This window comes from Falco punctatus (assembly GCF_963210335.1).
Source record: "Falco punctatus genome assembly, chromosome: 6".
NCBI classification, from domain to species: Eukaryota; Metazoa; Chordata; class Aves; order Falconiformes; family Falconidae; genus Falco; species Falco punctatus.
The window spans coordinates 10,935,605-10,950,488 of NC_137585.1; the positions used below are offsets into that span (position 1 = coordinate 10,935,605).

Consider the following 14,884-nt stretch of genomic DNA (forward strand, 5'->3'; position numbering starts at 1 on the left):
TGTATCCCCCCCTTCACAAAAAAAAAAAAAAACAAACACAAAAAACCAAAAAACCCCACAGCTGGCCTTTCAGTTACCAGCAATAGTCTCTCCTTTCTTGCCGCTACTCTCTGCTTCCTCTCTTTCAACAAGCGATGTCAACTCTGGCTCTGTTTGGTGGTTCTGGTATGAACTCTGGCCTGGTGGTGTCACTCCCTTTTGTTTTCCAGTATGTGGCATGGATCCCAGCGCTGTTCCATTGGGCACTCGAAGAAAACACGGTGAGGAGGGCAGGCAAGGTGGCTGAGTGTAGGAAATCTGCTCTGTGAAGTACTGTCCCCCGGCTGTGCTAGAAAACTGCATTCGTGAGTGCAGCTGGTTGGAGAATGGAGCTCCCTGCATGCAGAAATCACTCCAGGGGACAGCTTCATAAGCAGCAACGCCTGCTGAGAAAAAAGCAACAAAGGACAGGATACGGAAAATACGGAAAAGAGGATTAAAGTCACGTATATGTAAACGACTGTACGCTGTGCTTAAGAGAGCATGCTCAGTGCAAATACAGTATTACAGTCAGGCCTAAATGGTTACTGCAATAGAGCAGACATCACACACATACGAAGGTTAACTTTGTTGTTTAACTATGTTTTGGATAAATACACTTCAATTTATTAGGAAGAAAAACATAGGAAGTTCATAGCACTGTTAAGAATCTAAAAACCAGGATGACACTTCAGCACAGATGCCAAGTCTACATAATGATATTAGAGACACACACAGCTATGGTTTTTTCCTCCACTCCTATTTTCCAAGTTAGTTCTGCAAAGCATAAGCTGAATGCTGATCCTCACTTTCATTTATAAAAGCTGCAGGAAGCAGGAATGTTTTTTTAATTAATATCTATAATTCAACTAAACTGCTTGCTTGCTTCATGCTGAAGTAAGAATTCTGGGTGTGTCTGAACTGACAGGTTGGTTCCCTCCCCATTGCACTGCTGGAACCCCAGGCCCTGCATAACAGCCATAGGATCCCTTCCTTGAACAGAAGAGCCACACGTTGCTGACTGTGCTCCAGACAGAAGTATGGAATAAGAGAATATCAACTCTGCCTCTGCTCCTTCAACAATCCTCCAATTTTATCAATCCTGACAAGGCTTGCAACTTTCCACATCCCTTTTTGCTTGCACGACATGCCCCAAGGCATGCAACACACACTTCTGGCATCATGCTTATAGCATGATCACGGCACCAAACATTAATCTGGTGTGCTGGAACACAGCCCTGTCATTACTTCTGGCACTTCAAACTGAAAAACCACAGAAAGTAACAATTATGCCTTGCAACCAGAGAGGAGAACCAGGCCAAGTGCGCTAGAGAGCACAGGTGCTGCCAACCTATTCTGCAGAATGTTAGCTATGAACAGTGTAAATAAACATGAGCCAGCTTGCACCCATCAGCCTATGAGTCAGACTTCTCTCCCTGACGAGGTCCTCGAAACTGGTACAAAAACAGCAGTAGCATTTGTTGCGTGATAAGTCTTTATTCTCTTGTAAGAGGAGAGATGTATTTTTTGGACTACAAGCTTAATATAACAAACTTGACAGTCCAAACAAGTAACTGTAATAGTTTATATTTTGGTTGTACTTGGGCTTGAACAACTTGAAAACACAAAGCCCTGACACAAAACAAGGAGACTGACCACCACTTTTACCTAGTTACTTTTGAGAAAATTATGCTGAATTGCTTTAAGTGGTGTTGCAAATTTATGTCAGAGGAAGAAAAAGCTATATCCATACTCTGTTAGCCTCTTTTTTTTTTGTGCTACCCTAACGTACATAGCATTCTTTCAAAATGGTTTCTGCAGAAGCCCAGCAGAGTTAAAAAACTGTTGTTCTCGCTGTATCCAACTATTCCATTTCCTGTGGCATCTTTTTCACTTTGCACCCTTGACCCACACCCCCTTACACCAAAAGCATGTTAGTTTACACAACAGTACACCCCTGAAAAAGTTAGCTCTCCATTCCAGACAAAGAACCACCTGACATAGTTACATGGTAACACTCTCTGACATGCAGCCTATCTAGTAATTTTTGATTCAAATTAACCGGTCACTCAGCACTTAAAAAAAAAAAGCATACAAGGAAAGTAAAAAAAAATGGGCAGCATATATATATATTTGTGCACATATATGCACATTCCTTCTTTCCATTACAGTTATCAGTAAAATCACAGATCATCCTGAACATTTCAGGGAATTGTTCAGTTACTCCAGAGCAGTGAGACATCAAAATATTTCAGACCTTTACCTGAGTTTTCATTTGGCTCCTGTAACAACAGCTGTCCCTCCATGTGGTTTTGTATGTAGCCTTGTGTGGCTCCTGCTGCCCCACAGGTTACAACTCCACTGTCACCAGGTAAGGCAAGGAAATCTCTGTGGGACTCGGGCAGCATTGTAGGAGCGAGGTGGACACTGGAGGGCACACTGCTGGCCAGGTGACCTGGCAGATGGTGGAACTGGGAGAGCTGGTGCTGTTCAGGATATGGAGGCAGCTGGTAAATTCCACCCTGGCTGCAGTACTGACAGTACGTGGTCTCTAGGTCACCTCCTGATTCCAGTTGCTCAGGATAATTGCAGGGAACTGGTGAACTCAAGCTGCAGAGAGCAAGGAGAGAGGCAATTCAGAGATCCAAGTAGGACCAGCAGCTACAGCAACCTGTACAATAAACAACTGTTGTATCTTCCCCTTGATAACCACTTCAACCCTGATCTGACTCCAACCCTTCCTCCCAAATGCCAGGCACAGGACAAGGGCAACAGAAACCACTTGAGCCAAGTGCATTCACAGCACAATTCTTTAACAATGTATGTTAGTGGGGATTACATTTCCTTCAGTTCTTCCCACTCTCCAATGCATGCCCCAATGCTTAAAACGGCCTCTCACAAGGATTCCTTTTCACTTTGCTTCTGAACCCCACCTTCACTTGACAGGCATGCAATTCTGAAAGCACTCTGATTAAAAGGTATCATTCTTCTGATAGCAGGTGCCCTGTGCTACTGCACACATGACACGCTTTTCCCTACTCCATTTAAAGGACATTCTCACTCCCACATCCACCTTTTCACTTATGCTTTGACCTCTTTCCTTGCCCCGTGTTCCACCTTCACCCTCCTCAGTCTGCTCCTGCGGTTGACTTTTTTCCTCTCCCTCAAAGGCAATCTCATCTGTTCCTACCCTTGATTCTGGATGCTGTAATTGAAGGCCTGCCCGGAGCCGTTTTCCTGACTGGACAAGCCGCATTCACTGCTGGGAGTGTCCAGCATCAAGGGAGCAATATGACTGTGGGGGTCAAAGGACAGGCTGCGAGGTAGGCTGGCCCTGCGGATGGGCGGAGGACTGGGAAGACTAAGGGAGCACTCCGTTCTGCTGGAATTCAAGTTGAGCTGTTGTAACACCTTTGTCTGAGCTGCTTCACATGAGGCCACCATTCCAGCCACTGAGGAGACTGCGAATAAAAAGAGAGACTGTCATGCTATGTTGTCATACTGAAAATTAAAAGGAGCTAGCAGAGGAATGACAAGTGGCAGAACAGAAAAGCGAGATGCCAGTGAAAGAGTGGAGGTTAACTTATGGGAAGAAAAGTAAACATGTACCAGCATTGCTGCTGGGAAGCAAAAGGGAATAGTAGCAAGCTCTCTGGAACAGAAGATGATGTTTATTGGTTAAATAAAATTACCTTCATGATTTCAGTCTCTGCATACTGGATTTATTCAGGTCTCAAGAAGGCAGCCAAATGAAGCAAAGTACTTTCTTGGAAAAAAGCCAAGAACAATCCCCCAGCCATCTTCCATCTCTACCGTCCTCTGGGAAGAGTGTGCTGCACAGATTACCCATTTGAAAAATCTAACTGTTGCTTGAAACAAACAAAAACATGCCTTTAGAGATCTGTTGTCTAGGCCATTTTTTAACCAAATTTTCACTCCTGGTTTGGCCTCTGATGAGTCATGCCAGAAGAAAAAAAAAAAAAATTAAAAAAGCTGAGATGTCAGCTGAAGGGCTTTGGGAAAGAGAAGCTGGGAGATGGAAATGAAACCAACACCATTTCATTGCTGGAATCTTGTTTGGTGACCTGTCTCCTCAGTCACTGCTGGAAAAGGAGAGAGGAAGTTTCCTACAGAACAGCCTCTGTGGAAAGAGGACAATATAGGAAATGAAAAGGTCAGAATCATGTATGGTAGTGATCAGAGTAACAAGTATATACAGAAGTTCAAGAAGCTTGCACATGGTGCAAGAGAACAAGATTCTTTTTTATTATGCCAAAGAGCAAACTATTTCTTGAGAAGTGTAACCATCAGGTGTGCATGATAATTTGAAATGATTTTTCAAGTCTAGCTAGGCCTAACCAGCACAAGGATGAAGCAGATATGAGACAGTATCACTGACTCTTCAGTTGAAGTTGGTCTACTCCCACACATTGTAAAGCACTCGGGGAAAGCCAGCTGCATGGATAATTTACAGCTGTACTTCACCCTTGCAGGCATACAGAGTAACACCAAATGCACTCCACCAGGTGTGAATCAAAGGCCTTAAATGTAAAACCTAAAGCTGCCACTGCAAGCATAAGCAATCTTTAGAGCATTTTGGAATGCATGACCAGAGCTGATAAGGAGATTCCACTTCAACACCTTGCAGCACCATTTCCAGATTCCCCAGCGTGCTGTGCGATTGCATCTATCTTATCACATCTTCCCACAGCAATTTTTTTTCAGTTCTCTGCAACTATGGAAAGAGGGAGTCATGACGTTTCAATGAAAACTTGAATAGCCCTGATTTTGGGCTCATTTAGAAAACTAGAGCAAGATCTAGGATGACATCTCTAAAGCATTCACGCGCCCAGCCAGTTCTCAGTGGTTTAGTTTTTCTATTTGAACATGTTATTTCTCTGTCAGGCAGCATCTATGATGCACCTGTCACATTCCTGGTTTTTGACACAGCACAGATCCAGTCCCACCGAACAAAGCACTGGTCAAGACAACATTTAGTTTCCTCACAATTCAAAATGGCTTAGCCAGAAATGAAGCTGAAGATCTCTTATGGATTTTTTTTTTTTTTTTTTTTCTCAAAAAAACCACCTTCATTTGCACTGGTTCTCCTTACCATTCTGTCCCAGAATGGAGCGGTTCACACAAACATCATGAAACAGCAGCCATGTGGGGCACCACTTACCTGAAAAAGAGTCTATCCAGATAAAGCTTCAGTTCAATAATGACAGTTGGATTACTAATCTGCAGATGGCCTTAAGTCTTGCTTAGGATGAATACAAGAAACGTTAACAACATAGCCAAGGAGGTCACTTCTAAACGCACTTTCACACCTACTAAGAATTAAGTTGTGTTTTTTCAAATATTTGCAGCACCAAAGTGCAGATAATCTTTGTGGATCATGGCAACGAGACCCACAGGCAATGAGATCATGAAAACAGCACATTTCACCTCCAAAGAGCTGGTTTAGCCTTCTCTAAAGTTTCCTCTACTTCTCTGTCCTTTCAAAGACAGACACTGAATTTGTATCTTCCGAATAAAGTCACAAATGCAGTAAGAATAAAAAATTCCTAGACAAGTAATATCTGCTAAATCTGACACTATATTTAGATGATTCCAGCATCTTGCTCGATGATGAATTCTGATCATTGGCTTGATCATTTTACATTTCTGTTGTTCTTCCTGACATTGACATAGAAAGAGAGATTCAGAAGACTTTCCAGCGAACAAGGGAATGTAACAGGGGAATTTTTGCTTATAATTTCCATTACTTCTGTGTTTTCAGTCCATGAGACAACCTTGGGAAATTTTGGAGAGCAAATTAATAATCTGCAACTTCAGATCTCTGAACCAGTCCTTGCGTACACTTAACTCAAGAATGGCTATTCTAAGTCTTCAGCTACACAGCTGTCCTTCCCCTACTATCGCTGCTTCCTCAACATCCTAGCAGAGTTAAGAGACCCACTCTTTAATGCAAACAGCTTTCAATGAATGGGACAGAGTCTTAAATGAACAAAAACGGAGGTGTATACTTTTGTCAGGATGACTGATTTTCACCAGCCTTGAAGGAAACTAAGGCCTAGTCTAGAGAGGTGTCCATGAGCTTACAACAGGGCAGGTCTCAACTGTGCAATTGTGTTGTAGGAAGCTCCTTTCACTGTTGTTAACAGACCATATCACGCGCACAAGATTTATTACCTGAGTGACACCTATCTGCATCAGAGCTTCTCCTCTTGACATCAGCCATACAGGACTTTCTTAGTCAAGCACTTACTACGTTGACTCCAGAAGGCCTTGGTACGAGGTGCCTGCAACGATTCCAGCAGTTGACTATGCAGCTGTTTGCAGACTGCTTGGGTGGCTGGAGGCCACGATTGTAGCTGTTTAACAAGCCCACCACTATTGGGCACAGTGCAGCTGATGTTTACAGGCTGAGCAACCAGTCTAACCTCAGATGGTCTACTTTCTAGGGCTGTTTTCCCAAGCATCAAATGAAGAGTTCAGCAAAAGGCTCTATTAACTATGAATCTCTACATCATACACTATTCAATCCAGTTTCTTTTAAAGAAACATGCCTGTGTAATTGCAGCATTTACTGGAACATTAAGGGCCATTGCAAAGCTTCGCATAGGTACCTCCTCTTCTTGAAATTATAAGAAAATATGTTTATCTTGTAAATGACATCTTGAAAGTAGACAAAATATTAATCAAACTTAGGAGCAATGGCATTCTTCATTTAACGGACTAAAGATCAGTAAACCAACGTCAGTCTCTAACTGCGCTGCTTTGAGAAGTGTGTCAGTCTGATCCCCTTCTGGATTTTCAGTAGGCCAGAAGCTACCACTTGTTTAAAAGGTATGACTCTTGCTTGCCATGTCAGCTACACATCATCAGCTCTCAAGTAATTTGTTCAAAAGCCAGAATCCTATAAGTTAAATCATTAGAGCTTGTAATTTCTTTACCGTTCTTTGACAGATCATATCCAACTTTGTCCAACTGCTCCGAAGACTGCCATTACAATCCCATCTCTGCCACTGAATGATCGTTGCTATTTATGGAAGAGCTACAAGCACAGCCTGGGCTCCTGACATGTTCTCAGCAAGACAGCCGCATGAAATAAAGTATTTCCTGCAAAAGCAGCATTGGGGCAGAAAAACCTCCTCCCACAAACCAGAAGCATAGAAAGTAACTTTACTTTCTAAACAGTCAACTCTGAAGAAAACATAGGCCAATATTTTAAGTCAACGTATATATATATAGTCAATGATATATAGATCCATAAGAACCTCAGAAAAACAAGAAAAACTTCAAATAACTGTAAATGTCAAAAAAAACTCCATTAATTTAAAGCACGCTATCTCTCTAGCAAAATTAGTAAAAAACCAATACTAAGATCAAAGCAACCTCAAGACTGAAATTTTTGAATTCAAGAAGGCTCTTATGGCAAGTAGTGTGGCTAATATCAAAATCAGAAGCCGTAACTGCCAGCAAGGTAGAATACATCTCAAATACAATTTGCTGGCATTTTTCACAAGCTTGTTTGGAGAACAGTGCAAAACAATGGGACTTTAAAAAAAAAACAACAAACAAACATAAACCAACAGTCAGAAGTACTGGCTAGAGCAAGGAAAAACAATAGAAAAGGCAGCACTGAACACTCTCCAAAGGTATCAGGTAACAGACTGTACTGTTCTCATGCACTTAAGTAATATCTTTGTCCTGCTGAAAGCGGTTAAACACACTGCTACCAAGGAAAGCACCTGAATAGCCAATCCATTAGGCCACAATCTTTGTGTACAACTACACCATTATGCACAGGTCACAAATTATTTTGCTGAAACTTGCCATGAGCTGTTTCCACAGGGCCACGTCTACTAAGCAACTATTTTTGCCTTGTAAATTGATTACTTTTTTCATTAATTTGTTCCCTCTTTTGCTTCTGTTAGTTTAGATTTTATCCTATCCAAGTTTTATCTTCTTCACTTTCTGAAATATTCTAATAAACAGGTGAAGCCTGGATGGCCCTATTTATTGGCAAGCTTTCTTTCTGAACAAGGAGGCTGAGTGAATTCAAAAGTCACGTTGTGTGTCTTTTCCCGTTTCATTTTCTGCTTTCATTATTAAAGAAAAGTCTGCCTGTGAAATGCTAGATAACAAAAAAAAGCAAGTTTCATTCCCTATTGCTGTGTTATCCTGCATCTAGTAAGTGGGACTGAAGCTTTTTGTGTGATTGTGCCACACAGATCTCTTCTGTGAGGACTCTACACCCAGTAAGTCTTCCCTCAGCACAGCAGGAACACTAACATAGGTCTCTACGCTGCCCAGGCACCGGTTCTCCCGTGACTTGTAGGGATGTAATTTTTAAGACTCCGACCATCCGTCAAGTTTGATTAAACAGATTTAGAGGGTAGGGTACGTTTCATAAACAAAGACAGCGTGTGGCTCACTACACACACCATATTCCTCTCTTCCATCAGGCAACCAGATTAAAAACCAATCACCAAACCTCACAGTTTCCATGCATTAATAAAGCATGCCTCTTTTCTGAAAAGTAATTTAGAAAAGGTACTTTTTTTCCCAAACAGATCTGTATCTGGAAAGTATTCACCAGCCTTAGATGACACAAATAGATTTCATTACTTCTTGCCCAGCACGATTTAAAGAAAACAAGAGGAACCTTGCTCCCTTACAGAGATCTAGTAGAATGAAGTACTTTCTCATCTTCACACATCAAGATACAGGGGTATCTTCACAATGAAGATACAAGGGTTTCAGACAAAGGAAGTATGCGTTTCATAAAAGCTAGATGCATACACAGTACATGCAATAGGTGGCAGTCAGCAGCAAGTTCAAAGGACTCAAGGAGTAAAAACCCAGCTATCTTTATGACTCATTTTCTCACATACCCAGTCCTCCCTCAGGGACATTCACGTGCCCTTTTTCTTCCTTACACATTGCACCAAGAATTCAGATGGGACATTTCTTCCCTATCAGAAAGACTGCTTGTGCTTTCCACATAGGGAACTGCATCCCAGTGTGCAGATTCCCCAGAAAGAAATTGCTCAATACAGATACGTGACAAGATCACATCCCTGAATTAAACTATTTTCTAACAGACATATTTTCTCTTAACTAAATAGCATGCCTGCAGATGTACTTTAGGAACAGAGAGACTTCTGAATACAAGTGTAGAAATATGAGGATATTTGGTTTGTTTCCTTTAAATGAATTATTTTGCAAATCTTGGTCTTTATCTAATTAAATACAGGACTGAACAGACTGCACTACTTCATCATTCTGGAAAGCAGTGAATTATTCAAGCACTTTGACCATATTTACTCTGCTGCAAGAAGTGGAAAAACTGGAACTAACTGAATTACAGTCATATGGGTTAAACGGCTCATAGGATTGACAAAAGTAGTCCTTGCCTTGAGACTATGAGGCAAATTTAAAGGACAGAAGTGCTAAATTACAGTATCAAGAAAGTATCTCAATTAAGTACTTTTAGCATATATATTTATTTGTTAGTATTCTAAGCTTATTGATACAATATTACAGTTGCTTAATACAGTGCCAAAATACTTTTTAAGGTACCAGCACTATTAAAAATACATTAAAATCTCTGAGTCATTACTAGAAAATTACTTGTACAGAACTGCCCTTAATACCGATAACCCTGTATATTTAAAAAAACAATGAAGAGGCAGAAATAATGGCATGAAACTCAAAAGAATGATTTACACAGGGCAGCAGGAAAATACACACAACTACTACATATCAGCACATCTACTGCTTGGGATATCTGTCTCTAAGGAAGTGGTGAAGTCCTCATCAGTCTGGAAATATTTTCAAGTTGTGCCAACTTGGAAACATAAACAGATATAGGAAATGCTTTAGGGAACACTCCTGACTAGGGAATGCTCCAGTACTCCACACATGAATACACAATTGAACAAATCCTCTCTGGTTGCTGTCAACGTCAATCTTTAAAATCTAAATGCAGCTCAGGTAGCAAACTGGTCAAACAGCACACCCCACTGACTTCCAACAACACTGCAACAGCAATTAACCCGTATGCTTAAGACACCTAGACTCACTCCCTGAAGGTCTTGCACAAAATGGAAAATTGCGCTGGCTGGAGAAGTCAAGGAACCTCCTCTGGAGACGGAAAGGTATGGAGTACCTGAAGGAGGCTCACACAGCTCATTTGACTACAGGTTGTAGCCAGAACGTTACAGTCTAAACCAAAATATGGGATGTATGTATCTGCCATGAAGAACATAATAACCACAGTAATACCTTCATCATCATTCAGAGCAGCAGTACTAGTGTCAAACAGCTATTAGGGAAGAATGCTCCGATCATGTATCCTTACAAAGTCACATTCAGAATTCCTTGCTGGCTTGTCCTAAAACACGAATAACGACTGCTAATTTGGCTCTTACCGTTAGCATGGAGGCACCACCGTGCTGATACACAACTGAAAGATACTCAATTAGCAAAGAGCTGTTAAACCTGGTGTCATTTTTGGACTGATGGCATAGGCCTCTCCCATGACCTTCCCTAAAGCGTGCAGGTACATACCAGGACCACCAGCTAATGCTGCAGCTATGCAAAACACTTGTGCTGATAGGGGTCTCACCTGAGGAGGAGGCAAGTGGTGCAGGATGTCCACTGAGCAGGCTGGAGTAGTTCCCAGCTGTAGTGTCTACATCTAGCATGGCAGGCTGGTCATGAGCAATGTCAGGCAATGGAGGCATGGGCAGAAGAGGTGCCCTGGAGGTATACATAAAGGGTATGAGCATGGACCAGAGGACAAGACTTTACAACAAAGTATATACATTCTTCTAACTACCCTAGAATGAGCAAATCCTAGAACACTAGCAGGTGGAAAGGAAAAGTGTTGGCCGACTTATGAGTGCAAGGAGAAACAGCACAAGGGACACCGTACAGTCTTTGGGGAAGTAACCCCAGGTCACTAGTGTGGGAAGGACAGGCAGCAGGGACAGTGCAATGAGGTCATTCAGGCGGTCTCCAAACTTCCACTTGATTGCAATCTTTTCATTCTTTTTTCCTCACAGAAAGACTCTTGCTCCAGATTGCCATAAATACCTCCTTGTGGAGACCGATTTCTTCCTTCCCTCCCTCTCCCTGGAAAGACCATCTATCCTCTCACATACCCCCTTCCCACACCCTCCAATGAATGTCCCCTGCAGACCTATGAAAGGTGCTAGCTTGTATTTCTTCAATGAAGCTCACGACTTTGTAAGATTAATCTAAACTAAGCAAGCAGCGTTTCCATTGCCAAGTGAAAATCCATGGAAATGGAAAATGATGGTGGGAGAAGGACTGGAATAGAATTCCCAAGTGCACATAAAGTGCCTGGCCAACACATTCACAGAAACTAGAAATGAATGGGTGATTCCACAAACCTTTCTATCTCATCTCTTGCTTTCTCTACACAGCCAGAGTGATTTCAAGTTTTATTTCAAAACAGTGCTATACAGGTCAAGCAAAAGCCCTTTTAAGAGGGTCCACTACGTTTTGCCCAGAAATCCAACAGGCTACCAATGTTCAAATCAGTGGTCAGCTCTCCATAGCTTAAACATAAAGAGGAAATGACAAAGGAAAATGTTTAATTCATCGACATCTATTGTGGAGAAATGAGAAAACAGAGTAAGTCCCTCACCCACAACCATCTGACCCAAAGGTGACTGAGAGAGTTGATGATGTTGGGTATTTTTTGTTGCCTTTCACACTCAACTTCACCGATTTCCGCCACTTTGCCCTGCGATTCTGAAACCAGACCTGATAAATGAAAGAAAGGATGCATTCAGAAAGGAAGCCATCTACATACGGGGACACAGGCAACAAACCAGCAATGACTCCCTCCACATATCACCAGGCGAGGCCAGAAACATTTCTTTCAGAGAATCTGCAAGATTAATTGCAAACAGAGACAAGATACCAGCAGAAAGATAACCCCAAACACGTTTTCTTTGTTAGCCATGATCTTCCAGATAAAAGAGATTAACTTCAGCCTCCTTAGCCTCTATTGCCTACCCATTATGTGTCTCCTCTTAGGAAACGGAAAGAGATGGAGCACACAACCACAGACTCCACTGACATTTTGAGTGGGGTAGCTGGTTGTGCCATGTCTATCCCTGTGAGCTCTCTTCCTTCTCTTGTCACCAGTGGCAGGTACAGTCTCTTTCCTGTTACTCATGAGCTCCTCTTTCCTTCCTACTCAAGCTCTTCCTCCCTGTTCCAGTCCCTCTCTTTATTTTCTCTCTCTCCATTTTCTGCACAGAACCCATCGTCAGCACTGTTACCCACACAGGCATTACCATGATACGTTGCGGTGTTACACCAACCACAGCTGCGATCTCCCTCCTCTTCTCGTTGTCGGGATAGTGGTCTTCCTGGAACATCTTCTCCAACTCTTCTAGCTGCTCTAGAAATGATGCATTGTTCAAAGAGAGAGAGAGGTGGGGAGCGCGTGGTAAGAAAACAGAACAAAGCAAAAACCAAACAAAAGAAATGAGAAAGGCAAAACAGAACATCTTCTACTGTACTTAGAAATACATGAACAACAGAAAAGATTTTTTTTAAAGTAAGCCACAAAAATAAAAAAAAATTTTCTTCCACAGTAAAACAAAGAGCATTGCTAGTGATGCTTCAAACATAAGGCATCCAGCAACCTTTATTTTAAGAAGTGTTCACACATCTAACAGCATAGAATGCACTGCAATACCAGTTAGAGCAGTTCAGCTGTTCACCTGCTGTGCCTTCAGTATGGTGAAGGAAACATCAGCACCATTGGCACTACAAGTGTCACTGTGTGCCAGTGGGTTTCCCGGTATCTACCTGTGCTATATAAGGTGCGTGGCTTCTTCCTGACCGGTGGCAGAATTCCTGGATTCTCAAATAACTCTTTCTTTCCTTTGGTCCCATCATGGCTACTTCCACATGCCAGAGCTGAAGACACCTTGTAGGATTGCTGAGTTGCAGGGTTGGCTGAAGCACATCTGGATGATTGGCGAGTAGCTGGGCTGCTCACACGCTGCCTGCAGAGGTCTCCAGGCATTCCACTAGATGCTTTCTCAGCCCACATTCCACTTCCATCATTACTTTTTTTCTTCCTTGCCTCCTTTTCAATCCCATCCGAGTAATAGCTCTCACACTGCTCACGTGCCCCTGACTGACCTGTGGGCTCCGGTACAAATCCAACCACAGGAAGTGGGGACACAGCCTTCATGTCACTGAGGGAATTTGACAGCCGCCCACACACAGAGGCAAGATCAAGCTGGCTGTCAAGTGCCACCGAGTCTTGGGGAGTTGACCCAGTTGCCTGCAGGGTGCAGTATCTTCCATCTTCCACCACCTTCTTTACAGATCTGATCCTATCTTCTGTTCCCAGGGTATGCTCAACTCCCTCCTTTACAGTTGTGCTTTGGAATGCAGATGGTACAGGGAGCAGTGTGCTTTGTCCAGCGGCAGCATCAGCTTCTACCACAAACTGCTCAGTTTTCAGTGATGTTTCCTCCTTCCCGTCCTTACACTCTACAAGGAAAAAATGAAAAACACCACACCCTCACCCCACATGCACATTGTCTAAGCAGATGTGCCTGGATGGCCTGAGAAAAGGGGTGTGTCTGGATAGACAGTTTCAATTATGTGAGAAGGAAAACACTACACAATAAAACCCAACAGTGAAAAGAACAAGAGAGTTCAAAATTAAGACTGTCACCAGGACATAGTGCTGCTAGGAAAGCAACAGGGAATGTGATATGGAGATATTCAAATATCTGAGATGAGAAAAGCCTCATTTTGAGAGTGAAGATGCCTGCAACAACAACCAACTGTAAACTACAGGAAGAGTTAATTCCAGACATGAGTATAAAGGGAAGGCTGCATGGCAGAACAGCACTGGGGATAACAAAGGTCTTTGGAATAAGGAACAGAACAAATGACTGACTTATCAAGACATTAAGTGTCACCTTAGTAAAATGATCAAAAGAAAAATACAAGCAAAATTCAGGTCTACTCTGTCAGCAGTGATTATTTGATGAATTAGATCACTTTCTGACTTCTATAGGTTTCTGTTTCTATCATACTAAAGTTGACCAAGCAAAAAAACAATTAACTGTATAAACCTTTAGTTAAACTGTCATACATTAGTTTTCTGCGGCTTCAGCCGCAACACTTACGATTTACAGACTTACAAGACAGGGAATGAAATAGCTGGCTGAGGACAAAAATAGGTGGAGAGGTCTGACCAAGTTTAACAAAAAGCACAAAGTGCATTACATTAAGAGACACTGAATAGTATAAGACAGCTCAGAAAGAACACAACAAGAAAAACAACTAAGATAAGCAACAATAATAAAGCTGCATTATACTTTCCCAGCTGGCACATACATTTCCAAAAGAAGAAAACCCACCGATTGTCTCAGAATGTCTGAGTCTGTGTGATTTCTGCTACGTTAAAAAAAAAAAAAAAAAAAAAAAAAAACCAAAACAAAACACAAAAAAGGATAGAAAGTAGAGTAACAGAACCAAAACCATGTATCTACCTCTGTCTGAAAAGAGGTAAGTTTGAACAGACTGTTGGCAGCATTTCAGTTCTATGTGCCTACAGAGAAATGTGTCTGTTTAATTTTTTGGGAAAAAGACTGAAAATAATTTCATTTTATTCTGTCCTACTTTTTAAATATATATTAGCACAATACCAAAATAAAGGACTTGCTTTCTCTCCCAGTGTTTCTCCTCAAACATTAGTTAATCGAGAAGGAAGCCCACACCGCCAGTCAGATGGAGGAGTTGATGGACGTACGAGGGGACGCCAGGCTGCTTCCAAGAGCTTCCA

General features: G+C 42.0%; 1 protein-coding gene across 1 annotated transcript in view; it reads right to left on the reverse strand.

Annotated features, from left to right (window-relative positions):
- LOC308065530 (uncharacterized protein) overlaps positions 1 to 14,884 on the reverse strand; it is a 38,913-nt gene that overhangs the window by 20,755 nt on the left and 3,274 nt on the right. The window contains exons 2-9 of the mRNA XM_080391597.1: positions 12,883 to 13,578; positions 12,363 to 12,469; positions 11,705 to 11,823; positions 10,404 to 10,791; positions 3,209 to 3,498; positions 2,243 to 2,628; positions 1,811 to 1,833; positions 78 to 525 (exon numbers count right to left, since the gene is read on the reverse strand). Of these exons, the coding sequence (XP_080247723.1) occupies positions 78 to 525; positions 1,811 to 1,833; positions 2,243 to 2,628; positions 3,209 to 3,498; positions 10,404 to 10,791; positions 11,705 to 11,823; positions 12,363 to 12,469; positions 12,883 to 13,578 (2,457 nt within the window). The remainder of the gene's footprint in view (positions 1 to 77; positions 526 to 1,810; positions 1,834 to 2,242; positions 2,629 to 3,208; positions 3,499 to 10,403; positions 10,792 to 11,704; positions 11,824 to 12,362; positions 12,470 to 12,882; positions 13,579 to 14,884) is intronic.